General features: G+C 45.1%; 1 protein-coding gene across 2 annotated transcripts; it reads left to right on the top strand.

Annotated features, from left to right (window-relative positions):
* Positions 1-194: 194 nt before the first annotated feature.
* LOC135393409 (uncharacterized) lies at positions 195-27,929 on the top strand. 2 transcript variants are annotated; one of them, XM_064623853.1, is made up of 10 exons: positions 195-222; positions 9,961-10,074; positions 11,839-11,904; positions 12,051-12,196; positions 12,313-12,356; positions 12,431-12,539; positions 18,138-18,224; positions 20,200-20,338; positions 23,099-23,218; positions 27,740-27,929. In XM_064623853.1, exons 2-10 carry the CDS (start codon positions 10,000-10,002, stop codon positions 27,878-27,880), a joined length of 927 nt encoding a protein of 308 aa, XP_064479923.1. In that variant the 5' UTR covers positions 195-222; positions 9,961-9,999; the 3' UTR covers positions 27,881-27,929. The 2 variants fall into 2 exon arrangements, with proteins under 2 accessions (XP_064479923.1, XP_064479922.1); XM_064623852.1 differs by lacking the exon at positions 195-222 and adding an exon at positions 307-482.

The following is a 27,929-nucleotide window of genomic DNA, read 5'->3' as shown; positions in this document are numbered from 1 at the left end:
TTAATTACATGTAGATGAGGATACACAGCTTTTTTTTAATTATCTCATTACGAGTAAGTCATTAGATGGCTGATGTAATTGGGGGGGGGGGGGGTCAAGAAATGTCCGCCGCAGCATGATCAAAAATATAGCTGAATTCTTCTGACAGGTACCCTCAAAAGGAGTCATATGCCGTTGCTGATGGTGATGAAAGAGTCGTTACTCCACCTCATTACGGGATAGGTATTGTATAGTTTATTTCCCATTCTTCTGGCAGTCGACCTTTTCTTTTCCTTGTAGACTGTTTCCATAAGATTCCAGTACATATCCAACATACAAAGTTGCTCACTCGACTGAGTTTTCGTACGCCGATCGTGCAGCAACACATGAAAATGAGTGCAATCGGTTCGGAAGGGATGGTTCTGTTTCTCTTCCTGTTTTCGTGTCACGTTGTTTGCGAGGTTAAACAGAAGGCACCGGGATCTCTACACACACCTGACCCAGTAAGTCGGATACGAGATTTTTATCTGAATTAAGAAGTGAACTTTTTTTTATTAAGTCTGATTATGCAAAACAACAAATAAATTCTCCTTTTGGAAGCGGTATACTCCAGGGTGTGAGCTACAGTTGGATAGGTGTAAGAGGGCTGACCTGCAAGTATAAGCACTCTCCACATACTGATTGTATAGCCTGTGAGCTGTTTTATAGTGTATTATAGTTTTATTATTGATTATGAGTTCCCAAGTTGTATTTTTTTGTATCTTCTGTTTCTTTTATGGTGTTCTTTCTTCGGTTTTATTTTGGTGAGATGTTTTTAGTGTATCATCCCTATTGAAAAAAGCACTAGAATCATTCTGGTGTTTTTGGTAGCTGTGATTTGGGACATTCCTGGTGCTTTCTTCTCTGATGCTAGCATCATAATTCCCTGGTGTTCCTAGTGTCTGTTCTCTGATATTCCACACCAGGACCTCTGATGTGTGTGGTCTGGTGTTGCACACCAGGATCCCTGGTGTTCTGTGACGCTCCACTGTTGAACATTATGATGTCTCATGCGTTCAATCCCGTGATGTACTTGGTCCGTCAGGAACCTCACAATGCACTAAAAGCTGTGCATAGCTGTAGACGTGTGTGTGTGTGAGAGATAAAGCGGGACACTGCGAGCGCGGCTCCACAGCACGAACACGGTGTTAGTACTGTCCTGTTTGTTTTTCTCTAAGCGTTCAAAACTATGCACAGCTTTCAGAGCCTCGTGAGGGCCCTGAGGAGCAAGTGCCTCACGGGATCGTATGCGTGAAACATAACAATGTTCAATAGTCGAGCACCATAAAACATCACGAAGGGATACTGCCATGCATACATGAATGTGCAACATTCAACCGACACGGTCTTCTCGTTATTCCGGTACTAAAGCTGCTTGGGATGTACTCATTAATGTTAGCGACTCATCAAACCAGTCAACAATAAAACAAGATATCAAAGGTTTCGTTCTACTGCAAAGGTGTCCCAGGTGTTAGCAGGCTACTAATTGTTTGCATATATAGTATACCGAGAATCAGAAATAGGAACAGACAAGCACGTGTAACAAAACTGTCACTATTACTGCTACCATTGATGATACACATTTAGGAGAAGTATGCACTCCACAATATAAAAGTACAAAAAAGAGCAATGTTATTTTTGGGTGTATTTCCGTATGGGGACCACTCGTTTTTAAAGATTAGTGAAACGGTTAGGAAAGTAAATATTGCATAGAAGTGGAAGAAGATCATATACTGAATCTAAAAATGTAAGAATTATAAAATTCTGTGGACTAGAAGTTTTTTTGATATGCATTTGAACAACCCCACCTGATTCACTTTTAGCGCAGGAGAAACGCGGGAATGCTAAGCATAACGAATTCGAAACTTGCCGTCTTGCGAAAGGTAGGGCCGTTGAAATGGGCTAAATCACCTCACTTTAGTGAGGTTAGGTTAAGTTAGGTTCTACAGATTGGGGGGAAGGTCTGGGGGGGGGGCGCCGCCCCCCAGGCACGCACTAGGCGGTGCGGGCGTCGAGACTGTGCCTCGGGTTAGGTCAGTAAGGTCCTCAGCCAAGATGGCGGATCGCTATCAAGAAACCGGCGATAAAATTCAACTTTTATACGGTTTACGCAACATACGAGGGTCATTCCTGTTTAATTTCGTTACTAATTACTTCCTCTTTCACGTAAAAGCGTTTGATTTTTGTTTTTATTACGTTTTTTTTTAAGCCAGTGGTCCCGATACGAAACTACATCCTTATTTTTTCTGCGAGTGTGAATACATCACATGCGGCACAGTTATAATTTAGAAAAGCATACTCGATCAACTCTTCAGTCATTTACTGTCCTCTCTTCTTGTAGTCCATATCCCATGAATAATCAGTTCACATGATGCCGGACGAAATGCAAATTCAAGGACGTCACACCAACGAGCAGTCGTCACATCTGCCCCGAATGCATGTCTTGTATTTTCTCATACTTCCACTTGTGCACAGGTTGGAAAGCAAACTACGACATATAATGGAGCACTTCAGAAACACATATTCAAAGTTGTTCACATTCGTGTGCAGTTTCTATGTTGAAAACCAGGACGGAACCTTAAACCTCGGCCAGCTCGTTGAGTTCAAACAGACGCTAATGCCGATGGCGCTATCGCTGTCTTATGTGACAATGAGACCGTAAAGTTTCGTTTTCAAACTCGAGTGAAAGCCGCAAAGCGTGTCAATTTCGACACTCGGGGGAATTATTTGCGATGCGAATTATCATTCGTTTGGAAAAGAAGTTGCGCTAAGGAACTCATGATCATTGTAAATAGCGGTTTTCATGGTAACAACGTGCAGTGCTCGTACCCTGGTGCCTGTAGGTCTGGTGTCTGTGAACCACACCAGACCGCTTTAACGGTCACATTAAAACACTACGTCTGTCTAGTGCGCACACCAAGCATTCTAGAAAGCACCAGAATCATTCTGGTGATTTTTTCAATCCGGATATAGTTCATTATTGTTTCTGATTTGTTTAGTCATATCGTTATTATTATTATTATTATTGTTCTTATTATTGTTAGAAGCGCATCTGACGCTGCAGCTGCTGTATGGGACCAGTGACCTCGTCAAGCCACGTGCAGTGGTTTTTTGTTGCTGGTTCCAGCCAGTTATGTAGGTTAAAACACATATTAAATAAATAAATTACGAAATTATAAAAGTAGATTCTCAATCGATACCGCACTGGAATTATGATAATGGGCACAAACTGCCTGTAAGGGCATAAAACTGCCATATAGGCACAGATCAATGCATAATTGAATTGAGGTAATACGAAATCAAAGATAAATGATTGTGCTAAAACACTCGGTAGCTCAATAAAAAGCTGCGTGAAAAAAAAAAAAAAACTCTCGGTAGCTCAGTCGGTAACGTGCTGGCTTGCTGAGCTCAAGATCGCGGGTTCGATCCCGGCCGAGGGCGTGGCAATGTGGGGGAAGTAAACATTGCTTCCAGCACTGTGTGTCGGAGGTTTCCAGCGTACGTCAACAGAGTCCGCAGTCAAGCCTGCGGCACGTGCAAAATGTCGCCACACTGCGCAGACAAACGTTACGTGTAACATCACAGTACTATTACATTTCAAACTCTCGACGGGGACACATTGCTCATAACCTGACCAATGTTTAGCTTTCCGGGTTGTTGCTTTCTTCTTTCCGAGTTGTCACATTGTTGACCCCAGCTAAGTAAGGGCATGCGGCTGCAGAAGCCGTATGTCATCGTCGTTTTAGTGCTACATACCCTTGTTTGTTTAATTGCGCTGCCGCGTGATCGTTATTTGGGTTCGTCTATTGTCACGAACTAAAACTTTACCAGACAGTTCCCTTTGTGACCATCGAATCAGTGCTAAACCGACATATATGCCATGGGGAACACAGATATTTTGCTGCTAATCTGAAGTTTCTGGGCCCTGTTATATAACATGTAACGCCCACGAAGGAAGTTCCTAGACGCCATAAAAGCCTATCCGTAAGAATAAAGCTGTGACTTGTGTTCGGTATTTCCTGCTAACCTTTTTCGTGTTAGCGCCACGAAGCAACTGTGGCTATGTGCGGAGTACAGATGGTGAGAGGACAACAGGATGCAGTGAGGGACGGTAGTGTTAGTATGCGTCCTGGGCCGACTTCAGAGGGAAGTGTGCCAACATTCCTCTGGAAAGTCTTCGGAAAACCTAGGGAAAACATTAGACCGACTTTCTAAACTGACATCAGGCTGTTCCTCAAAGCATGGGGCACCCAAGCTACTTAGTGGCCTGGTCAATACCGTAATTTTTGTTTTGTTAAATCCTGGCAGAACGTACACAGGCAGAACGTAGGCAGAACGTACACACAGGAGCGGAATCAGTAATTTTATTCTTGTTATATGCGTGGTTTTTGAAAGTAACAAATGGGAAGTTTTATTAGGTTACATTTATTAGATGAGATCGCGAACTGTGTCTTGGGGGTATAGTTGAGCAGATCAAACCAGATAATGGCGGGAACTAAATCAAAGGCGGCATTTTTGTGATAACGTAGGCTGGGAAACGGCATCACTATTCCCTCTCAAACTTAGTCCTGGGGACAAAGCGGACTGTTTGTTTCCAATTGTGGCCAGCCTTACGTGACGCACCCTGTAGGGTAAAGTGGGGCAAGATGAGGCAAGGGGCAAGACACGGGTTTTTTACTCGACGCCGCCTGTCTCAGAGACGTGTTGCTCTATACGCTTGAAACTTTACTCATAGGTGGCTTTGCATGTCCGCTTTATTGCACTTGAGAATTGCCCGGATGTGTATATGCGTTGAGGAAAAAAAAATCGGTTGCTTGTCCCTAGAATGTAAAGACCAGCCCAAAAGGCTCAATTTTCTGTAGTCCCTTTTCTTGTCATCTGCGCAGCAGCGTTTCGCAGGCTTATTCTGTCAATCTAAGTCCACATATTATGTTCTTTATTCATTCATTTAGATATATGCAAAATATGGGCACACTTGGTTATCCGGTGTTGAACAGAGAAATTAATGCACCCGATGATGTGGACGGGGCAAAACTTGTCAATTTAATGTGATTTAAGTTATATGCGATTTAAATGTAATTTAGAAACGGATACGTCCACTATTAGATGGCTTTATGCTTGTCCCTCAGAGATTTCTTTTTTGCATATTGCCTAGGATTTTCCAGCAAATTTTCCTGCTTTCACCAAGGCACAAGCGCACCCAGGAGCGAGCGACCAGCGACATATCACACTGGCGGTGTCCCGTTCGCAAAGGACAGCGGAGCAAAATAGGACTGGGTTCTGTGTGGTTTTATTGCACATCATGTGGGTAGTGCTCTCAAGGGGGTTGTGTAGGTTGCCACGGGCTTTAATTTGTTTGCTTGGATTCAAAAACTAACTTGTAGAGTTCATTACCACGGCGTGTCTCATCTCGCCCCACGTGATGTCTCGTCTTGCCCCGAAGGTTGGGGCAAGATGAGACAATCGGCATTTTTGAATTTATTGTTCTATGTCTATTTTACACCGGCTACGTCTGTTCTACGTTTACAGATAGGAAGCTCTAGACCCCTGAGAATGTGCCTATGGCTAGTTTTTTTTAACACAAAAAATTTAAAAAAAAATGCATTCAATTGCAAAGTTCTCTCTCACCTTGCCCCACACCCTGTAAGCAATGTTTTCACTTCTTTTTTCGTCTGAAGAAGGGCAGGCTGTCCCCGAGAGGTTACGTATTACATGGTTACTTGCTCCGACTTCGTGCTTCATTCTTTCGTTATTTTTCTTGACCACATTTCAACAAGCTGGCCTGTGTATTATTTTTCCGTCTTGATCCTGACATTACACAAACCACGGCAGCTGGCCGGCAAGCTGTTATTGCGGTTTCACGTTTCACTTCCTGTTACTCCAGTTGTTTTGTTTTTCGATTCGCGCTAGCTGGCGCCACGCAAAAATTTACAGATGCTATATTACACAAAAAAAAAGAAAAAAAGGGAAAGAGCACCTAGATTGTTCTGACGGCCAACTAGAAATTACATGACCTTAGCCATATGTCGCTGTGTTATTCCATTCCATGACGGCATACGGTTTGCGTATTCTTTGCACCGTCCTCATAATTGGCATGGTATTTAAAGGGTTAAGCATGACGTGTTAAAGGTTCATGCGAATTGTGGGTTAACAGCCCGGAGGGAAGAAAGGGTCCGTACGGGATTCTACGGCCGGAGTGAATGACCGCTTTGTGAGGGTGTGGAGGGGATTATGTGAACGAAGTGATCTAGGCTCCAGAGTGGTTACAGATATGGGAGGTTTACGTACACGGGGACGAAACGGCACAACAGGCAGGAATTGGCAAGCATTCCGAAAGATATCTTTCTGTCTGTTTCGAACAGTCTCTGTTCGAAATATCGGCGGCTCCTGTCCTGAGGCAACTCCCTTCGTGTCTAGTAAGCAGTATGGTAATATTTGGGTTACAGGGCAAGATCGCTCCCTAGTGTGATTGGAGTAAATATAGCTGTCAAGAGACCTCTACTTCATTTTGTAATATTAGATGGTTTCAGGAATGGGGTAATAGCAGGACATTTTCAGTCAGCAACGGCTATATACTTCAACTTATACTTGTACGACGGGTGGTTGTGGTGGTGAAAGGGAGGGCTCGCCAACAACGGCGAGCCCTGCCTTTCACCCCCACAACCACCAGTAGAGACGCGGAACCGGCGGCGCTGGAAAAGATAGAAAGAAAGTAAAAGAAGGAGCTCGCCTCCGATTGATTACATTAGATTGGCAGCCGAGAGGAGCAGGTTTACTGACCAGCGATATTGAATGAGTTAAGATACCACACAAATATAATTTTGTTTTTGGCAAGGTCTGCCAGCTTCACTGACGCACTCCGTGCACAAAGTCCCACATGCCGCATCCTATTCTTTTTTATGCTAACGATTTTTAAATATCTCCCATTTACGAGGCCCCCGCCGACCGTGGCGCCAAGCGGTGCCGAGCACCTCCATGAAATGGCGGGAAGTAAGCTTGGACCAGTTGCTCTATGGCTCTGCGTCATAGCGCTTCTGCTCATCTAAGCTTCCGTTCCAACCATCCGCCATCGTTCTGTTGCCGTTTCCATCAGCCATTTCAAAATTAATTTCTAGCTCGCGACACTTCTGACACAATGTAGGGTGCTGCATGAAAGAATGAAGCGCTAACCGCATGCGACGAATTCTCGACATAAAACCGGCCACCGTCACCGTTTCTCCGGTGAGCCGACGCGAGCAACGGGAAAGTCACCGACAGACATAACCGACAGCGTCTCAACGACAGCAATGGGCAGAAAAATCCAGCGAAGAGCGGAAGCGGCCGCACGACGGCAGCCAATAGGTCCGCTCCACGCGCTATCGTTCCACGAGGAGACGTGACAGACACGTGACGAGGAGACGTGAGACGTCATACGGGCACTTCGGATGCCCGTATGACCAACCTGTGAAGTGGGAAACATGCTGTCACCCGCCCACTGCTATCTGAGGGGGCCTTTGTAGCGCTTGCTTCGCGAATATGCTTTGACCGCAAGAGCTTGTTCAGTGTGCCACAATAATTTTTCTATGTGCAGCATAATAATTATCAGTTAATTTGTAGTCAAAATTTAACACGGAGTAACGAAACGCCCGCTAGGACGCCACCGTCCGCCGCAGTGGAAATCTGTGCATGCGGGACGTCCCGCCGTTTTTCAGTCGACTTGTCGTGCCGGTGGGAAAGTTCCGTTTTTCAGCCGAGAAATCGTCGCATGCGGTTACCGCTTTAACCTTTATTGTCGTCGTCTACACATCAGTTGTGGACCCCGTCTTCTTCAGCCTGTAACCCATGTTTACACTAAGCACTTCGCCGCGCCAAGTGCCAGCGCGTTCGCCGCGTCCCTGTTTGCAGGCGTGATCATGAGGAAGAGGAACCGTTGCGCGCTTGGCACTACGTCATACCGAGATCGGGCGAGGAGGAGGGCAGCCAAAAGTGAAAGGGTCTCCTCATATTAAAAGTACCATAACGCCGTGACGTGGGAGCGCGGCGTGAAGGGGTTTCAACGGACATGTTGGCACCCATAAATCTACATTCTAACCATGATTTCGTGTAATAGTCGGGGTTGGATTCACAACCCCTTTAAGGTTGAGGATTACGCGCTACACTAGCGCTTTTTGTACGAATGAGTGTCCCAGGCCTTGCAATCCTAATTTCTAGTTCTCTCGATATATTTGTTGTCGAATCTTTCCATGTTCCGTTGAGGGTATGGGAAACACAGATCGCACCGCCGGTGACAGAATTCGAACTGAGGTCACCTCACCGGCGTGGAATGCGAGCTAAGCAACGTCATCGCACACATCACGTAGGAAAGCGGAGCAAGTAGCAACAATGGTACAACTCAAATAGATTGAAGGGCATTTATGCAGTGGACCCCGTAGACGTAGCCAACTGTGAACCGTCCAATGGGTAACAGACCACAGACATCTGCAGGGAATGTGCTTGCAATCTAAAAAGTTGCAGAGGTCACTTAACATATGTAGGGAATAATCGAAAAAATAGCTTTTCGAATTTATCACGAATTGTTGAAGAATTTCCCTGGCAAATGCATTTTTTTGCCGTAGACATCTTCTCTTCAAGTTCGTGCTTTAATTATTATTCGTACTTTATTTCATGTACACGAAACGAGTAATCCTCAACTTCAATTCTGCGAAAATCCGCTTCCTTTATAAAATGCAAACTTCAAATATTCACTTTCGATGGTGTGAACTGCTCACTGAACTGCTCACTTGCTGCATCCGATCAATGGGTGATAATTGGTCTGGGTGAGACTCACTTCCATGGTGTAGTTATTACTTCAAGAAAGAGACCAGTTGCATCTGCATTGGTTTGGTAGCGAAACGTCGGCGGTTGCAAGGGGACAAGTTTGTGAAGTGTCTACTCACAATGCTTTATCATGACACGCATTATCGCGTGGATTCCATACTGAGCTACTCACATATGTGTGAGTAGCTGCATATACGCGTGTCATGATAAAGCATTGTGAATGAGTGTGCTCTGTGAGTATTGAACCCGCAACCCTGATAGCCCTATTGTGCACAGCGGGTACCACAAGGACCCTGAAGAGAGACATGGTCATACCAGAATTGTTCATGTTCAGTGCTCTATATCCTTAGTAACTCTTGCGCCATCTACAACCAAGTCGCCATCATGTTCTATGCGAATATGCTCGGGGTATTGTTCTTGCAAACCCTTTGTAGAGGCGATAGTCCAAGCGGGCAGATGTGCGTGGCCTCACGCTGGGAAGGTGCCGGTAGAACTGACGAGCCAGCACAGTAGCGCGTTGCAACAGGGGCACATCGTAGTAGCTTTCCAAGACGACCCACCTTCACGTATCATGCGCCCCTCTGCTCATCGACGTCAGACAGAAACTATAAGCTTCCTAGCAAGTCCGCGGCGTCGGCCGTCACTCTCACCTCGTCCACGCGCTCGGAGCATTCTCTGTGTCCTCCAGTCTTCGAGGGGGGAGCTCCCGTGGCGCTACCGACGACGACGCTTTCAAGCCGTGCGGGCTATACTTTATAAGTGCGCGGGGCACGCGAAATAAAATCATTCATTTGTTCAGATCAACTCGCGGCACGGACTTATTCCTTTCCCGCCCTCGACCGAGGACCACACACCTTGTGTTCTGTGCGAAGATAATAATTTTATGTGCTGGAAGTATTGGCGAGGACCCCAGACAAACGATAATTTGATTACTCGTATTATTGCATTTTTGCACCGTGAATTTTATAACTGTTTACTCTCGCAAATGGGCAGATATGGAAGACGTTGTTCAGGTGCACCTTGTACAACTCCTGCAACACTAAGAGATAATGCGCACGCTCTTGGAGTAACACACATGTTCCTAAAGGGTTTTAAAGCGCTATGGAAACCACTTGCGTGTCCTTAACAACCTTCATTCTGTTTCAGGAGCCCGAGTTGCCTCAAAATGTCAGACTTGGTGTGTTTATGATAATTGATCCGAGTATCGGCAATGCAACAAAAGAAGAATACATTAATTACACATCGTCTTTGCTCGGAGGGGTAAGTGATTTCTGATCACATATCATGACGTCATCACTTGAGCAATAGATGTCTTCATTTGTTGTTCGTTTGACCGTTAGAATTCGTATCGTCAAAAGAAGTAAGCCATCCAGTAGCACGTCGACAGTGGCTGGTTTTTAGGAAAATAAATGTTCTCAGTAACAGCACCGCGGATGACACTGCCACCCGTACGCCACCCGTTTTCAACAAATGAGGAAAGCGAAAGGTACAGCTCTGCATGGCGGATGGTTCCGAGCGTACTTAGACGCGGAAAGACCGTAGGTCTTCGTGGCACCAGGAGTTTGGCGGGGGCTTGTTTATGTTTACCCAAGAATGTAATGTGTATATGAAGGACAGGCTCTCGTTTGCCTTCCTCCACCACGTACGCAGATTTGGAGGCAGGGTTTTATGAAAAAATCTTCCCGGGAACAGCACCGGAAAGGGTACTGCCCCGACGACCGTTTCATAGGCCGTGCAGTGCAAGACACGGCACACACGGGGGCGGACCGCGTTATCAAGGGGCCCTTCTCCAATGTACAAAGGACCAGCTCTAGCGGGTGAAACTTGCCGTCGGTTTTGACAGGCAGACCTCGCCGTCTTCCTCTACGCTACTCCACTCCACTCCACAAGGACCAGCTCTCCTTTGCGTCCCTCCACCGCTTACGCAGGTTTGCACAGTAGCTTACGCAGTAGCTCTACTTGTGAAGGAATGTGACATAGCTGTATCAGATATGAACATGGAAAATGAAATGGATACAGCGTCCTACACTCCCTTCTGCAGATCGCAGATGGTAGTCTCTGCCACGATCGGTTCGTGAGTCGGGTTTACAACGAAGCGGGTGTACGTTGCAAGGCCTGACATATCTACTCACTTACGATATTGTTTGTTAATCTGGCTCGAGATCTACAAGTGAAACTTCACAAGAATAAGATGTCATAAAACAACGTATTCAGTGATACGCTTCATGGGAAAGACGCATTTGAGAAGCTCACAGAACCGCAAGCGTGTCCAGACTCCGACTTTCATACGTCTTGCGAGTGGGATACGGATATAGTGGGATACTAGAATTCGTGAGGTACCACAAACAGTAGTCGAGCCTCGTCAGGTCTCCATATTGGTTTCACAAGACGGATTCGGAAAGGGGCTCTCTTTCCAACCTTGGGAGTCAAAGGGGATTTAGAAAACCGTGAGCGCCTCTGATTCCCTTTTTGTATTGCTATCAGTCAATCAGCCATGAGTGTAGCAATAGTGCCTGTTGGCTGATAGCGATAAGAACTCGCAATCGAAATCGTCGTTTATGATTCTATAAAACCCTCCTCAATCTGCAAAAGAAGCGAAAAGTACCCATTCGCGAAGGTCACAATCACACACAAATCGGAATTTGATGGAATACGTCATGAACGAGATGCCAGAGATCGTTGAGCAGTGCGTGCATTTTGTAGGCTTAGTTTGTTATTGTTTCCTTGTGCGAATTTACAACCCACTGTCCTTTACCCTGTATAAGAAAGACGGCACTAATATGTTGCGGTTCATAACTCACATGATATTATTCAGTAGATGGGTAGAAATCCAGGGAACCGGCAGAATGTAGGAAGGGAGTTGCCTCAGGACAGAAGCCGCCGATATTTCGAACAGAGACTGTTCTTCTTCTGGGCCCAGAAGAAGAACAGTCTCTGTTCGAAATATCGGCGGCTTCTGTGCTGAGGCAACTCCCTTCCATGATATTATTCAATCACTTATCATCGTGAATACTCTCATTGTAGATAAATATCAAGTTTAGGAGTATCAAGAATCACTCAATTAAGCTTGGACTGATCGGCTTACATGTCGTAAGTAAACTAGGCATTAAGACATCCGTGAGACTATGTGACAGGGCGTGATCTATGCTGTATTGCTCTAGGAAGTGGTAAAGCATGATACTGCCTTATGTTTGTTTTGTTGGTTTTTCTCGGTGAGGGCTCTTGCCTCTGTGCAGATGGATGAGACAGAAGCCAACACAACTCTGCCCCTCAACAGCGACGGAACACAGTTAGAGTTGCACTTAGCATGGAAGGCCATATTAAGCTTTAGAGCTAATCAGACGCAAACAAATAAAAGCGATATACTCTACGTTCTAACAGGGTAAGCAACATTTGCTGTCATTCAGTATGGCGTCACGTGAATTGATCACACATAGCGACAGCATCGAACACAATTAGGCTATCACTCATTTGCTCCCGTTGTTCTGTTGTTCCTAGAAGGAAAATATTCTCTACCACACAGTGGTCGAAAGTTCTATCGGGTAACAAAAAATATATAATGTGAATGTCTGCAAAATTCTCAAGAGATGTCAATGACGTGTTGTCTCGGTTCTAGGAGCGGTTTCCACAAAAGGAGTGTGCACCGACGACAACATTGCAATCGGCAACGACGTTTTTGGAACCTATTTAGGCATGGACATGTTCACGAAGAACATGGGACGCATGTAAGTAACGGCTGATCCGCGCGAACATAAATTAATAGCGAAAATGTTGAATGATTCATCGTGACGCACGCCAGTTTCTTAGAAAAAAAAAGACAAACAAGTAACACATGGTATGACAACAGTGTAAACTGCAAAGACTGAACATGGCAACAGTAATAAGTACTGACCGCAGGCTGCCGGCAACAAACCAAGGCTCCTAGACGTGATTAATTAGCCATTAGAGCTAATTAGGGCCAGACTTGTGCCCGTTACCGAAAAAAAGGAACTAAATACCGTTACTCGTTACTTCAGGAAAAAGTAACTAAATACGTTACTCGTTACCAACATACAAAAGTAACGAGTTCTCGTTACTCACAGGTAACGAGTTACTTTTACGTTACCGCAGCATAGTTAAAGGAGCCAACAAACATGCCGTCACTTGCCTTGAGGAATTGCACTTCAGAAGAAGCTGATACTCGAAATTTGTCGTCCGTCCTTCATGTTCCGTGTCTCTGGGCCTGTTACCATACATATCAGTTTGCCTGGACCTTCTCCCTTGTTTCCGAAGTGGGGGTGATCGGAGATTACGAAAACACAAGAAAAAACACCGGTTTTTCGTGCCACCGATCACAAACGGTTCCCAAAAACAGACGAGGGGCTGCGTTTAATTAGGAGCGCTCAGAGGCTTAGCAAAGACAAGAAAAGGCTAGAAGTCGAAACACGTTTTTTGTAGCCATAGCAAAATTGGTGGCCATCTTGGGAAGCAGTGATGGTCGGAGGTTACTGAAACAAGAAAAATGACAACAACACATCCAGCGAGGAACTGGAATAATACATTGAGTCACACGTCACGCAGGTCAAATCTGCACGCATTGCGCCGCACGGAGTGCCGAAATGTGCTCCCCCGCGCTGAAGAAAAGGAACGAGTAACGTCAGTAACGAGTTACCAATTTTTGTAACTGATTCCGTTACTATTACAATTTTTTTAAAAGTAACTGAATCGTTACTTCGTTACCAAAAAAAGTAACCGTTACCAAGTAACGAGTTCCTTGTAACGAGTTAGGCACAACTCTGATTAGGGCCCCCACAGTAATTGGGAGCATCCAGTGAGTCACCACACTAATTAGGGAGCATCTAACTGGTGTCCAAACCACCCTGTTTCTGGAGAGAAACAATTTCTTTGAAAATCAACGACGCCGTCTCGAAGAAATCTCTCCGGAAGGACCGAGCAGGCAGACCGCCATCTTGCTCCTAGCCGGCAATGGCTGGCTGCAGAGATCAACAACAGGGGGCTAGTATTTGCAAGGCATCGCACCTGATGGCGCCACCGTGTCCTCATGGCGGTATCCATGGAAGACAGAAAAAGCGACAACAAAATACTAACGGCGGGCAAACATTGCAATAAGAAAGCTACTGCTACACAAATGCACACTTCTAAACAAGTCTAAACATGTGAGAGAATATACAAAACACTGCACGTGTGGGAAAAGGCTTTACCCAAGCGCTGAGACCTGATCACAGTGCGAAGCAAACATGGCGTACACAAAATGCGTAGGATCACAAGAAATGCACTGCTGAGCAGGTCAAAACATCCGACAGCGCAGAAAAATAATCCGGGAAAAGGCTTAAGACGAGCGCAGAGCTATGCATCGGGACGCTTAGGCCTAACCGCAGTCTACTGGGACGAAACACTAGCGACGGGTAAAATGCGACATGACGTGCCCTCAGTTTTTTTTTTTTTTTTTCAAACTTCCCGGGCTACATGTTATCTACGCGTGCACGTTGCGAATCATCGAAGTCCAAGCGTGACAGGATGGAGAACATGACCCTTCAGAAAGCCCTAGAAAATTCGATAGTAACGAGTAGTGACGTAGTGATGAAGAATTCTGTGTCTTTTCTATGACGACTTCACAAACAAGTTAGGAAGTATCTGTAACACCAAATTTTGGACAATGAGTGTAACTGACAAATGTGTGATGTTTCTCTACATTGAAGGCCACCCATTATCGCACTTAAGGCTTTATGTAACTATTTAAGTGTTCCAATGGAGTAAAGTAGTATTTTCAACGTTCGGATAAATATATAAACTTTATTTTATAAAGTAAAGTATTATTTTAACTTTAATAGTTTATTTAAAGTAATTACTTTAAAGTATTTTATTCACCAGTTGGCCTGGTTCGTGAGTTCATGCTAAATTCCATTACGTTCGTTAAAACATCGCCTTCAACAACAAAGCATGACGTCGCTTGCTTAGGCACGCTCTGGTGACCGTCCAAGTATCAGAGGAAAGCAGAGGAGGGCAACTAGCGTGACGTCACGGTGTGCATGAAGAGGCCTTGTGTTATGATATAAGTTGGTGTTGATGATACCCTCATGATTGGGCTATCATGCTTTCTGCGAGCCGCGTTCAAAATCAATGTAAGGAGGCACCGAGGAACAGGTGGCCAAGAAGCGATACTTCAAATACCGCCGTGTCGTTTATCTTTTATACCAATATAGCTGAAGTTTTCTTAGTATGGATTTCGTCTATTGCGTGTTACATTGTCGAGGAGATGGTGCGTTCCTATAGATAAATTTTGATCGGCGATGACGGAATGTTTCGGATCGTCTTGGGGAGCTCCTTAACCCGTGACTTCAGGACAGGACAAGACGCTGGTAGTGGCGAGTCGTCGTCGTCCTTGGAACTCCACATCACGCCCTCAGTTGCGGAGCAGTGCTTAGAGGAACTGTGACCTGATTTTGGGCAATTTTTTCGTTTGCATTTGTTAGACTGAAAATCCTCTTATTTTTCATCGCTCCACTCGCAAAATCTGTACCGAAGTCTAGCCTGTTTCCACTGCTTTGAGGTAAACATAAGGCACATGTTCATTGGAGGGTACTCCGTACGAGAAGTTCCATTGTTTGTTTGATAGTGAGCCGCGTTCAAAGTTAATGGGATGGCGATGATGGCGGAGTTTCCGAGCCCGGAATTTTTCATCGACATTCCTGGAACCGAGTGGAAAATTGCGAACCCAGGTGGAATTTCCAGAAACGTCGGGCACACATGAGGTCAACACCGAGCTCCGATAGGCTAGTAAATGACTTTTTAGCTTGCATTGACACACATCTGTAAAAATTTTGTATTCTCGTATTTAATCAGGCTCTCTTTGTTTTAGGTGCTGCTGTGATTCATGTGTGTCATAACGTCGAAAGAAATCGAATATGTCAGTGCTTCAAGGAGCTCGAAAGTGTTTCAGAAAGTCAAGGTACCCCCCGAGCTGACCTTTAACAGCGACTGTGAAGCCTGCTCTTGGAAGAGGGCTTCAGTCATGGTGGGAGCCTCCACAGATTACGGTTGCATTTTTTCACCGAGCATTCGGCTAAACTGTAGGACCATGTCTTTTGGCAGAGCTCGTAACGGTACTGGATACAGCACCGGGCGGTGCGACTCGATTATCGTCCCGAGACATTATAGTCCTCGAATGTGAACCTGTACAGATTCGTGCAATTTGCTCAATAGATATATTTGGCAGCTGGATCTTACTGGTTCGATCTCGGGTAGGGGTCTTAGATACACTCGAATCAGGAGATTACAGGAGATTATCCTGATTCGATAACGATACCAAAAAGATCGTGAAGGATGCTGATGGCCGTTGCATACATGCCGGATGTCGGTTTAAAACCTTTCAGTGCGTTGACAGGTTGTCCTTGGTTCTCCGGTACTTTGGATCGACGCAAGAAGTGTGGTGGTGAAGAACCGAATATTTTACCGGAGGTTGTAGTGTTCGATATCCACGGCACAGGTTATTCCTTTCTGTCTCCAGTGCAATGATCATATTGTTTTGCAGTGAATGATTTTTTTTTTCTGCCAGTTTGTTGTATGATGAATTAAAAAGGGAGACACAGATTGTATGGGGCCGGTTGGTACATATCCTTGAGCAAGGCGACAAGGCTCCTTGCGTCGTCGTTGTCTGTGTCCCTTTCTTTTGCGCCTTGCTCAAGGATAAAAAGGGAGAGACTAGAAGGCACACAGGTGTTTGATTGTTTCACATTTTGTGAAATGCATTGCTTGTGCCCGTTTAAGAACGAATTATTTCATTTGTGTCATTTCATATTCATGAGTAGGTAATCAATTGGTAAATGACTGACAAATGGCCTGGTAAATGACTTTAGCAAATACTTGCTAAAATTCCAATCAACGTCCTCTTGTCGCGTTTTGTCGCCATCAAACAGTTACATGTGGAGCGACACAAACTATAATGTGCTTTACGGGTACTTCAAGGCACTTTCCGAAGAACTTTGTGCTTACTTTCGGAATCTTTGCATTTTTTGTACTTGGAATTTTTCTTTCCTTTGAGAGCAACGTTGAAGTGATGTGCCCATCATCCGTCGTGGGGAACGACGGCTGACTGACACCCACCAGGAGGCGGGAGCTAGAGTGACATTTGCGTGACGTTCTTGCCAGGATGGTAACGCGCCAACGTACTCTCCCACACCTCCTCCTCCTCTGGTACGCTCTGAAGCGGGAGACAAATAATTCGGCAGCAGGAGCGACAGTGGTCCCCATGCAAGTTGCCATAATGTAACCAAGGTTTGGCAGATGTTCTATGGGGGCTTCCAAGTCCTTATAACAAGTAAAAATGTATGTTAAATGAATGAATAAAACACAAATTAAGACTACACTGAGTCGTGCGGCGTGTTTTTCCGTGTCCGATGATACGTCTCGCCGTTCAAAGAGCTTCAACAGATGGTGGGCGTTCTGGCTACAGCGGGTGCGGTTCGGATTAAGCTTTGGTTTGGCAGCACACTACAATCCTATCCAAACTAACTAAATCTATCCAACAACCTAACCTATCCAATCCAAACAACTTGTACTACAACATAGATCCAGGTGGGATATCTCTCATGCTGATAACAATGGATAAGCATATGCCTGCCCCGGCGTTTGACTCGCCAAACAGGAAGAAATACAGGAAAATGGCGACGTAGGCCCATATCTGATGAATTAGTATGATTTATGATGTGGGCAATACATTATGCCGCATAGTTCGCTAAACAGCCGAGCAGGCAATCAGGAAGAATGCCACTACCCGGTGCAAGAAAAGTGACTACAGAGGGCACTATATCTTTAAGGGTCGTAAAGAACAGGCAAAGCGTGAGGAACTTATGTTCGATACAGCTGGTTACGTACGTACAGCAAAGTTCATACGTGCATCCTGTACGTGGTATTTAAAGAACACAGTATGTAACAAACATAGGAACACAGTGTATGTAATAAGCGAGAGTGAGAATTTGGGCTGGCTGGTAGATTGGTAGACGGTTAGAAAACCTCCCATTGCCGGTATATGGCACAGACAGTTGAAACGAGGGCTATATAAATAACGCAACACAGGCACTGAACTCAATGAAGGTGAAACCTTCTTTGATCGACCTGTATTTATGTATGAATAGATGTATGTAAATGTGTAAATAGAGGTTGAGAAAAGAATGTTTCACCTTGTTTGACGTTCAGTGCCAGTGTTGCGTCTCATATTGCACAGTCTTACCTTACCCAATACTGGGATTTTTAGAAGCCTAGACTTGTGATCTTGCTTCCACCGTTTCGTTATCTATCACTTGTCTATTTTCTTTCTTCGTTAGGTTAGGTTTCTGGTCTCATGAGTGTTACAAGAATATTTCCAGTGTTCTTGACGAGTGCCACAAGAGACATCTATTATCCACGCTCAGGTACGAACGGAAGTGTTTCATTAGCATAGCAGGTTGAGTTGTGGGTATCTGACCTGCTCTCGGTGTCGCATGAGGTAAAGGAAATGCACGCTATTCCTGTGCAGATTTTTAGCTTTGTAAACCCGACGCTTGTAATTTTGGCATAAATTCCAAACGATAATATACGAGGCTTGGAAGATAAGAAACTCGGTAGATTAGTGAACATAAATTTGCTTAATGAGCGTGTATGAAATTCATCGTTTCATTCTCTTTTTCTTTTTGTGAGCCGAAATTTCGAGGTCGACATGAATAACACAGCCATGGAAATCGCGCATATGCCTATATGCGAATGTGCCCTTGCGTAATCGACGGACAGCTCCGAAATAAGGCGGATGCTCTTATGGAGTGAGCATTGCAACGATGCAGGAATCACCCGCATATCTTTGTGGGGGAGCGACATGACATACCTTGCGCAGGCGAATAAAGGGTGAAAATGCGCTCACAGGACTAACTTCAAAAGGACACGCTCTCCGACATTTGAGTGCAATCGTTGAGCTGAGAGAATATTGAACGTACTCGTAGGGGGCAAGCTCCAATATTATAAAGAGCACGCACGCATCGTGTTATTTATTTAATACCCCTGTAACACGGCGCATCGAATGGCATTCCCAGTGAATGACATTCTCATCGAATGTCATTTGTTTGTCTTACATCGAGCTACACCGGAAACGGAATGTCGTTCGCAAATTATGCCAGTGCCGATAATTAAGGCACCAGGGCTAAACATCTGAAGCGTTATACGGTTACATTAGCTATACCTTTATTTCTTCTGCTCGAAATTAGCGAAACATTAGATTATTTCACAGAGTCGTTGACTTTTCAAAGACACTTAATTACCAGATAAATAAGTACCAGAAGTAAAGACAACTGAGAAGCCTATCTGCACCGCACTTGGCAATGTGGCCCTCGACTGGGAACCAGGGTAGTTCTCCAAAGAAAAAAAAAAAAAAAACAGAGTTTAGCCTTCCTTCCTTCGCGTCAAAAGTTTTCAAATGCGTAATAAAATATTGGTGCACAACTTTTCATTCGTCTTTCACAATTTCCAACGGTTTATCGTTGTTTTTTATACGTCTCTTCTGTGAGGGGACGCTGTCGGTGCGAGAGGGAAAAGCGAATGTGTTCGCAGAACTGATTCGCTCGGCGAATATCATTCGCATGTATTGCAATTTCATTTCATCGTGTTACACGAAACGAATGTCACTCAGCGCGCATGTCATTCGCTGGGAAGGACATTCAATTTGCCGTGTGACAAGGGTATAAGACACTATGAATTAAAAGGACTATGAAATTTCCCGAACCCCCATACTTTTTTTCTATGGAAACTGTTCTTCCCGCAGAGAAACTAATATGCCACAAATTTTTCCGGACGAAATCGCTCCACTCTGCGAGGAGCGCGCGCTGGAAATGTCTCTTCCGCGTTCCTCCTCTCCCGCGCATATTTCCCTGCCGATGGTGTAACTGTACGGACCGCACTTCGGTTTCCCCTTTACGTCACCGGTGTTGCACAATGGCAAGTAATGCCGCGAGCTCGCGCTGTGGCTGCCGCCACTGCCGAAATCTGCCGATCACGCGAAAGCTGCTGTCATGGAGATTTCCACTCCCGATGAACGCATACGCGGGATCCTACGGCGCATGCTCCTGGCGGGATTCCTCGACTCGGCAACACGTCACGATGACGTGTTGCTGAGCCGGCCGTGGTCGCGTCAAGTTGCCCGTTGTGTCTCCGCTCGGCAGCTCGCCACGGTGCGGCGCTAGCTGTCCTCCCTTCGCCGCTCCGTTTAAATTCGCTCCCGAGAAATCCGCTCGCGCGACGAAAGTAAAATTTCGGTTCTAGACTCAGAAAAATGTCTTCTTTCGAACGAAACGAAGAAAAAAATCGTTTCATAGTCCCTTTAAGCTTCAGTAACCAGTCTTCTGCTACTACGCATCTTTTCAGGAGGGCCTGGCCGTATTGTTACCAATACATAGGAATGATGCATGTTTGGATGTCAAGAGGTCAACTTCCTGGTGAATATTTTAACAATACGGCGTACTGCCAAGCGAACCCAAACGGAACCACATTGAAAGAATGCGGTGTAAGAACCCTAAGTAACTGTCAATGTAACCTGAACTGTGAAATAATTGCTACTAACTAGGGATTCACGAAGCATAACAGGCACGAGCCTCCGGAAAGCACGGCACATTAGCCAAAATGAGAAGCAGTTTTGCAATTAATGAATATTGTGCACGATGAATATCGATGCAGTCGTGCATGACGATGAAGCAGTCAAGGGGCGCGTTCCTCGTAAGACTTCGTAACTCCGCAAACTCCAGGTTACGCAGCCTTCGCTTGCGCTTTGTAGGAGGTCGTTGAATAGCCAAGCAGGTTATACTACTAGGAGGAGGGGGGAGTTTGTTTATTTTGGCAAGAAATGTCAGCCATGAAGGACGGCTTACTATTGGAGCATGGGGTCATACTGTTACCTTCGTAAATCCTGCGTTGATAATAAGCTTGTACATTATACCCACATTGCATATTGCCACTTAGACTCGTTTTACAAATGATTTCACACTCACCATGCACTCAATTGACACAAATGACTTCTGCTGTTGTTTCTGACGGGGATGGCGAGGCTAATGTCGCTCGCTCTTGTTGTCGATATTGGGACAGGACGATAAAACAGATGGTGGTGGTGGTGGCGATGGGAATGATAGAACCAAGGGCCCGAAACTCGCCAGTTCGTTTGCGGGATAAAGTGAGGCGCTTCATGCGTTTCACGTCATCGGACGTCAGAAAATGTCATAAATTGAACGTCATGGACACATCCGGTGGCTAGTGATTACTGATTGGTTCCCATGAGGATGAATTCGTTTTCTGAGCTATGATTGGCTGTTTTCAAATTTGTTCGCGAGCGCTCAAACAGGCGACAGCGCGGCGGCTGTGCCGGTTGGATCCGTCGTCCACGGAGCCGCCGGCGTCCGTTTCAGACGGCTCGTTGTGTGTAGCGGTTGGGTTGGACTACGAGTTCTGATTTTTCTTGTTTAAAAGCGCAAGCTGTATCATGTGAGTGTCCTTGAACAGTCACAGCTGCTTGAGAAAATGCCTGCGCACCATTTCTGCTCTGCTTCTTTGTGTGAAACTATTCAAGCGTCCGAACGCCTCGTAGCCGATTCCCGATCAACGACTGCAAACAGGTAAGTTATTTGTCATTGCTTGTTGCCTTACAACACCGCGTTCACTTCGTGTACTGTGAATAAGTTGCTTAATAGTTACCGTAAATCGGGACCGGAATACGCTGTGACCGAGACAGACAGTGTAGCCTTGAAGATACGATGGTAGACTATATTTCTTTTCATGAAAAAATATCATCAAAATGTTATGATTAAATACCCGCTCACGTCGTACTGTATAAAGGTATGACGCTACTTGGTGATTTTTCGCCCGATGTTGACTGTTCTGTACGTAGCGCCAATGCGCAGTTTGTCAGGCTATTCGGCCTGAATATATCATTGTGAAGTAGAGCAATAAAAGGTGTTTTTTATAGTAGTCGCTCATCATAGCCCATGGCTGCGAGCTTCTCATAACCCTTCCACCGTTCTTATTTTTCGTGTTTAATAGCACCTTTATTATTTCTATTTACATTGCAACTTTCACATGCATAGCTGTATACCTGATACTAATTTTCATCTTGCAGCCAATGAGCTCCAGTCCCCAGTAGCAGTCCTTGCCAGAGGCAGTCCGACATTATCACGCTTCTTCAAGCAAATTCTGGAGCAATACTAATATCATCCTGTGTACGTCTTGCTTGCATAACCGTATGTCGCACAATAAAATACTTCATGTGACAAAAACTACCAAGGCTTCTTCGTATTTCTGTAACTCACACTGCATTCCGGCAATACGCGGACCAGAAAACCAGTGAATTCAAGAAAAAGGAACAAAAGAAGATGGGAAGCAAAGCAGAGAGGAGAAAAGTAGAGGGACAAACGGATGGCACGTCATTTACGACATTCGCGACATAATCAAAGATAAAAAAAAAATAGGGTGGCTAGTCCTCAGTCATTGGTACAGCTCCGGAGGTCACGTGAGTTTTCAGCTACAATAGATTTCTATACAGCTTCGTGCCCCTGATAGAACTGCTTGCTGTCGTTGGCCACGCTTCGGCGGGCAACGCAATGACTATATCGGGCAGGGGGACCAAGCTTCCTGAGCCAACTTCAAAGGAAACATGCCGAAATTTGTCTTAAAGCGTCTCAGGAAAACCCAGGGAAAACACCCTGAGAGCACAGTCGCGCCCGGATTCGAACCCGGGTCACGATAAAAGAGAACTTCGCAGTATAATACACTTCATGAGGGACATCCTTCTCTGTCATTATTTTCTGACAAAAAGCGGACCCATCTGGTGATGGGTCCGCTTTTTGGTTGTTGTTGAAATTTTGCAATTTGCATAATGTGTCGAACGCAGACCTTGTGTCATCTATACGATACACCTGTAACCAACAAATCATGGGAGGTAATGTACAGCAGATCAACGCAGGCACAGAGAGCAAAAGCCTACTTATCGTTCCTGTTTAACTGGTGCGCCATATATCCCTAGCTTACTTAGCTTAGTTCGTACTTCGCGTTTCAAAGTGATGTTATTTTTATCCTCAAGGTGCGAGGAAGCGAATAACCATTTTGTTGCGTAGTCAAGTCGAAGTATGCCTCTGATTTCTGAAATGAATGCCAAAAGCGCGCTTTGTACTTCTGCTATTTTTTTCTATTTTGGTAAAACATGAATATTTGTAGATATACTAACTGAAACAAAACGTTGCTGTGATGGAAATATTCGTAATTTCAGTTCGTATATTTATAGGTTGACCAAAAGAAAACTCAAGAGTGCAAGCTGTGTTGTGCTGAAAAAACCTCAACTTCACAAGCTCACTACTACGACGCGCCGCACGGAACCTTATGCAACGAGAGTGAGTACGAATCGGTAAGCACATGTATTTGCATATCACATGCCTGTATAATTAGTAAGCGCGGGTGCCTTTTATTCAGAATACGAGGTCTGATACCTAATATAAGCGTCAACTTAACTGTCTTCACGAGCTACCATCACGACATTCACTTCCGGAACGCGAGCGATGGACGCTAGTTCCACAGGAAGCTTGCGAGAAAAAAAAACGACACACTCATATGTATGCCCGCATCGCCCATACGTCCATGCCCATATAGGTCGAGCTGATCCAAGCAGCACATTGTACTGAAACTCGAGTGCAATAGGCGTGGACAGTATGTGTCTTATCAACGTTCTCTAGTTCAGTTCTTGAGTTTAGTGAGCCTGTTCAAGGCCTTCCACATACCCGTCCACCCCTACTGCACTCAACCTTTAGTAAGTTGTGCTGCTTGGGGATGAAGAGAAGAGCATGCGAACATGTCAGCTGTTCTAGTGGCACCAATTGTAAAAAAAATCCAATGGGAACATAACGGGTAACTCCCAAGTGATTACATCCTACACTGTTAAAACGTAACTTCACCACATAGCACGCTCTTCCTCTTAGCCAATCATCATTCCGAATGATATTTTTCTGTGCATTGATTTGTTGAAAATGGGAGGAGGCGCCTACCTCGGACACATTATGTTGTCACAGATAGCCCCCCCCCCCCCCTGTTTTGAACAACTCATGACACAGAATGACATCATTCGGTATGATGGTTGGCTAGGAGCGTGCTATGTGATGAAGTTCTGTACGCTACTAGCGCCCTGGCCCACAGTGAGCGATCGCCTCAACATCCTGCCTGGTTACCTTCAGTGCCATGGCGAGAGTTTGTACCGGGTGTAACGCTCGACGTTCCGGGCATCATAAAATAAAAATTCATAAAAAGAGGGAATGTAGCCCCCTGGTCGCTAGAACGGCGGCTGAGAACCTCATAACTGACGTCTACCACTCACATACTCTGGTATTCACTGATGGCTTTATTGACGATCGTACCAAAAGTGCCACTTGTGCCTTCCACATCCCGTCAGTGAACGTGTCCTGGCAAGGGAGATCAACGCGTTACGCGATATCCTCCACGACTGCTGAGCTCCTAGCTCTCCTGAATGCAGCTGCTGCGGTCCAGGTACGAGGGTTTGCCAGAGCAGTCCTACTCACAGACTTGAGAAGCGCTCTATGGGACGTGGTGAACCCCATGTGTGACAACATCTTAGCGCGAAGCATCAGAAGATCGTGCGCCCAACATAAATAAGCTGAAGGCGATATCGCCTTCCAATGGATACCGTCCCACGTCGGTGTCGGCGGCAACGAAAGGGCGGACCAGCTGGCGTCCTCGGCACACCTGGGCAATGTTTTGCCAACTCCGGACGACGCCGACAGGCAGATGTCTGTTCAGCTCCTTGTTGAACTGCGCCACCCTGGAATACGGGACATCATGCATCATAATCGCCCTCCTCTTCCCATGAAAAATCTTCCTCGAAGCATCCAGACCATGGTCCATGGGCTCCGCACTGGGTGTGCGTTCACAAATTCTCAGCTGTTCAAGATAGGCTCTAGGGGTGACGCCTGCTGTGGCCACTGTCAACAACCCGAAACAATCGAACACATCCTGCGAGACTGCCGAGCATAAAATTCTGCGCGCGAAACACATCTCCCTCGCTCCACCTCGGGCTCGCTAGCAGACATTCTCTACCCCGCTGGTTCTTCTACCGAACGTTCCGCCAAAGCAAGAAACCTCATTCTCTTCCTGCCGAAGACACGCCTTGCTGATCGACCCATCTAGTACTCTACTCTCCCCGATGAACTCGTGCACCTCACCGCATCCCCATCCTTCAACCTCCTCTATCCTCCATCCGTCCGTCCTTCCTTTGTGTTTTGTTTTGCTATGCGTTTTCCTTTTCTTTTCTTTTTTGGCTATAGTCGTGACGACGCCCACTTCTGTGTGGCCAACAACGGCGAGCCTATCCTGCCATCACCCCCCCCCCCTTACTGTTTTAACAGTGTAATAACTGAATAGCTAATCATGCAAATGGATAAGTAAATTGCGACAAATCGTTGTTTCCGTGGCTCAAATGGGAGAGCTTGGAGCATTATCGATATTCAGTGAGACCTCTGAAACAGCTTCCGTTAACCAAATAATCTGCGTTCAAGATATAGAAGTGCACTTCTAAAGCTTGAACGCAAATTGTAAAATTCTAACACAAATTCTAAATTCTGAACGCAAATTGCTAACAATCTGGCGGTGTAAGTTACTGTGGAAGTAAATAACCCAAGTGGACTGATACTTCAAATGTAATTTTTTCAGACCAGAGCACGGTGCGGGAAAGACCTATCGCTGCTGAAAAGCAAATCGATCACTTGCTTTGACTTTTGCTAAATTACAAAATCACTCTACTTTTGAATGCTGGAAGGTTTACTGAGTTCATTAATTTTATGCTGGAAGCTTATCTGTGACAAGCAAATATACTGAAGATATTATGGTTCCTAAGGAATATCAGAAGTGCACAACAATAATACAGGATTATTCAGGCATCTATAGGTAATTATGGGGAAATCCACAGGGTGCTTCACGAAAAATGGGCTCAAGTAGAAAAAAAAACAAAGGACGGACTGCATAGTGTTACAACTGGTGTGAGGATACTCAATCTATTTTTGTTTTGTAGTCGAATTAAGTGAAATTAAGTAGTCAGTTTTTAAATAGAAGGACTAAAGCCAAAATGTCAGTCAGGAAGTTGTACTGGGCGACACAACGACGTGAAACCCGTTGATTGCTACTTTGTACCTCTAACGGATCCCTTTTTTTTTCCGGCACCAAGGTGTAACTTTCCGGTTTGCAAAAAACTGACGCGCGAGGACCGCTGGATCACAGCAATCTCGAGCGTCCTGTTATCGAATGAAAACTAGTTACAGGTCCCATTGACATTCTGACATTTTTGATTGACACGTGTGTGATTTTAGATTGACATTGACTCTTCCCGCGTCTGCGTTAGAGGTACAGTGTCGCAGTCGACGGGTTTCGTGTCGCTGTATCGCGTGCTATAACTTTCTCATTGACATTCAGTCTCTAATCGTATATTTAAAAGCTAGTTATGTAATTCACTTAATTGATTAATTACAAAACCAAAAATAGTTTGAGTATCCTCACATCACTGGTACACTACGTATTTGCTCGCGATGAACTTTTTTTTTTAAAGAGTTTACAAGTATGATCGTGAAAGATTCTCAGCTGTGCCCTGCGCGCTAGTCGTAGTCTTGCAGATTACACTGAAAATGTGATAACGAAGCTTGTTCTTGTGTGGACAATATTTCTGGCGTAGTGCACTGTATGGGGATAGTACGAAGTAAATATAGTGAACAAAGCATTAGAACGCATGGAAGCTGCCGTAACGATGTTGGTGGTATATTATTTCCTTGAGCTTGAGGAGAGAGTAGGGACATGAACACAAAACACAAGTAGACAAGAGGGACCGACACTTGAGGACAGAAGGTATAAATTATACAGTGCGGCAGCGAGAGCGGTGCTTTGTGAACTAAGTGAACCCTAGCGCCGTCATTTTAACGGGGCATTTGTATGCCATTCGTAGTCAGTGGCGTAGCCAGACCTCCAAGGTAGGGGGGGGCTCGATACGAAAACTCGCCCCCCCCCCGCTGATCCTGTGTCGGCAACACACACATACTTGTGCACACTGCAAACTGAGGATAAAAAAAGGAACGAAACCAGTTGATTTAGACGTTCACAATACGATTACATGTATAGGCTGTCATGACCAATGAGGTGGTGTCACGAGATTGGAAGTATTTTGAAAAGCTCATACTTTGAAAACCATTCAAGAGTGGGGGGGATATGCTTATTAGACGAAAAGGGGGGAAAAAACGGGGAAAGGTCAGCCAAACGGGACGTCGGCTTGCTATTCCAGAAATAATAATAATAATAATAAATAAATAAAAAGAAAAGATCAGATTTAAAGAAAGAAAGAAATAGGAAGGAATAAGAAATAAATGAAGAAAACTAAGAAATAAGAAATAAAGAAAAAGAAAAAGAAGTAGGAAAAAACGAAAAACTAACAGATGCTGAAAGAAGGATGAGGTAGATTAAAGACAAAGATGACAAAAAAGATGACTAACAAACGGTGAAAGAACGATGAGATGAATCACAGAAGATGACTTTAAAAAGAAAGCATGAGGTTAATGCGTTGAGGTTGAGAGTGGGGCACAGAAGAAGAATGAGATTTCACGACTGGCGCTGTCCTGAAGTCGAGTGAGTTGTCTGCACTCCTCTTGTTTATTTGTCAATTGCGTCTACTGAGTGAGGCGCAGGATTGGCAACATTACTTCAGCATTGGGTTGGACGTGTAGCACATCCTCTTACAAACAGGTAGCTCCAGTAAATAAAAATCGCATCCTGCTTTGGATTGTTGCGACATTGGGGCGTGAACATAGACTTGGATGTGGTGGGACACAGTGCACTTAGTAACGCTCAGTAAATAAGTAAACACGTTCTGTTCTTGCGTGAGCAGGAAGAAATGGGTTGCCTGGACAACAATTGCACAGGACGTCTTTGGAAGATGAAGGTATATGCGAACCCCGCGGACGACGAGAGGGTCAGGCAGGTTTTTTCTGTGGATGCAACAACAACGCAAGGAGCCAAAGATGCATGATGATTACGGCGGAAGCAACGAATAATGCGCAATAAAGTTGTGGAATTCT

The sequence above is a fragment of the Ornithodoros turicata genome, chromosome 4 (assembly GCF_037126465.1).
Source record: "Ornithodoros turicata isolate Travis chromosome 4, ASM3712646v1, whole genome shotgun sequence".
Classification (NCBI taxonomy): domain Eukaryota; kingdom Metazoa; phylum Arthropoda; class Arachnida; order Ixodida; family Argasidae; genus Ornithodoros; species Ornithodoros turicata.
The sequence above is the reverse complement of the archived record's forward strand: the minus strand, read 5'-3'. Positions and strand labels throughout refer to the sequence as shown.

Bases quoted from the DNA above. Each gene is read 5' to 3' on its own strand.
- LOC135393409 (XM_064623852.1), top strand. From the start codon at position 366: ATGAAAATGAGTGCAATCGGTTCGGAAGGGATGGTTCTGTTTCTCTTC. The intron at 10,075-11,838 runs GTAAGTGATTTC...CTCTCATTGTAG, and splicing joins CATCGTCTTTGCTCGGAGGG to ATAAATATCAAGTTTAGGAG. The intron at 11,905-12,050 runs GTAAGTAAACTA...GCCTCTGTGCAG, and splicing joins GACTGATCGGCTTACATGTC to ATGGATGAGACAGAAGCCAA.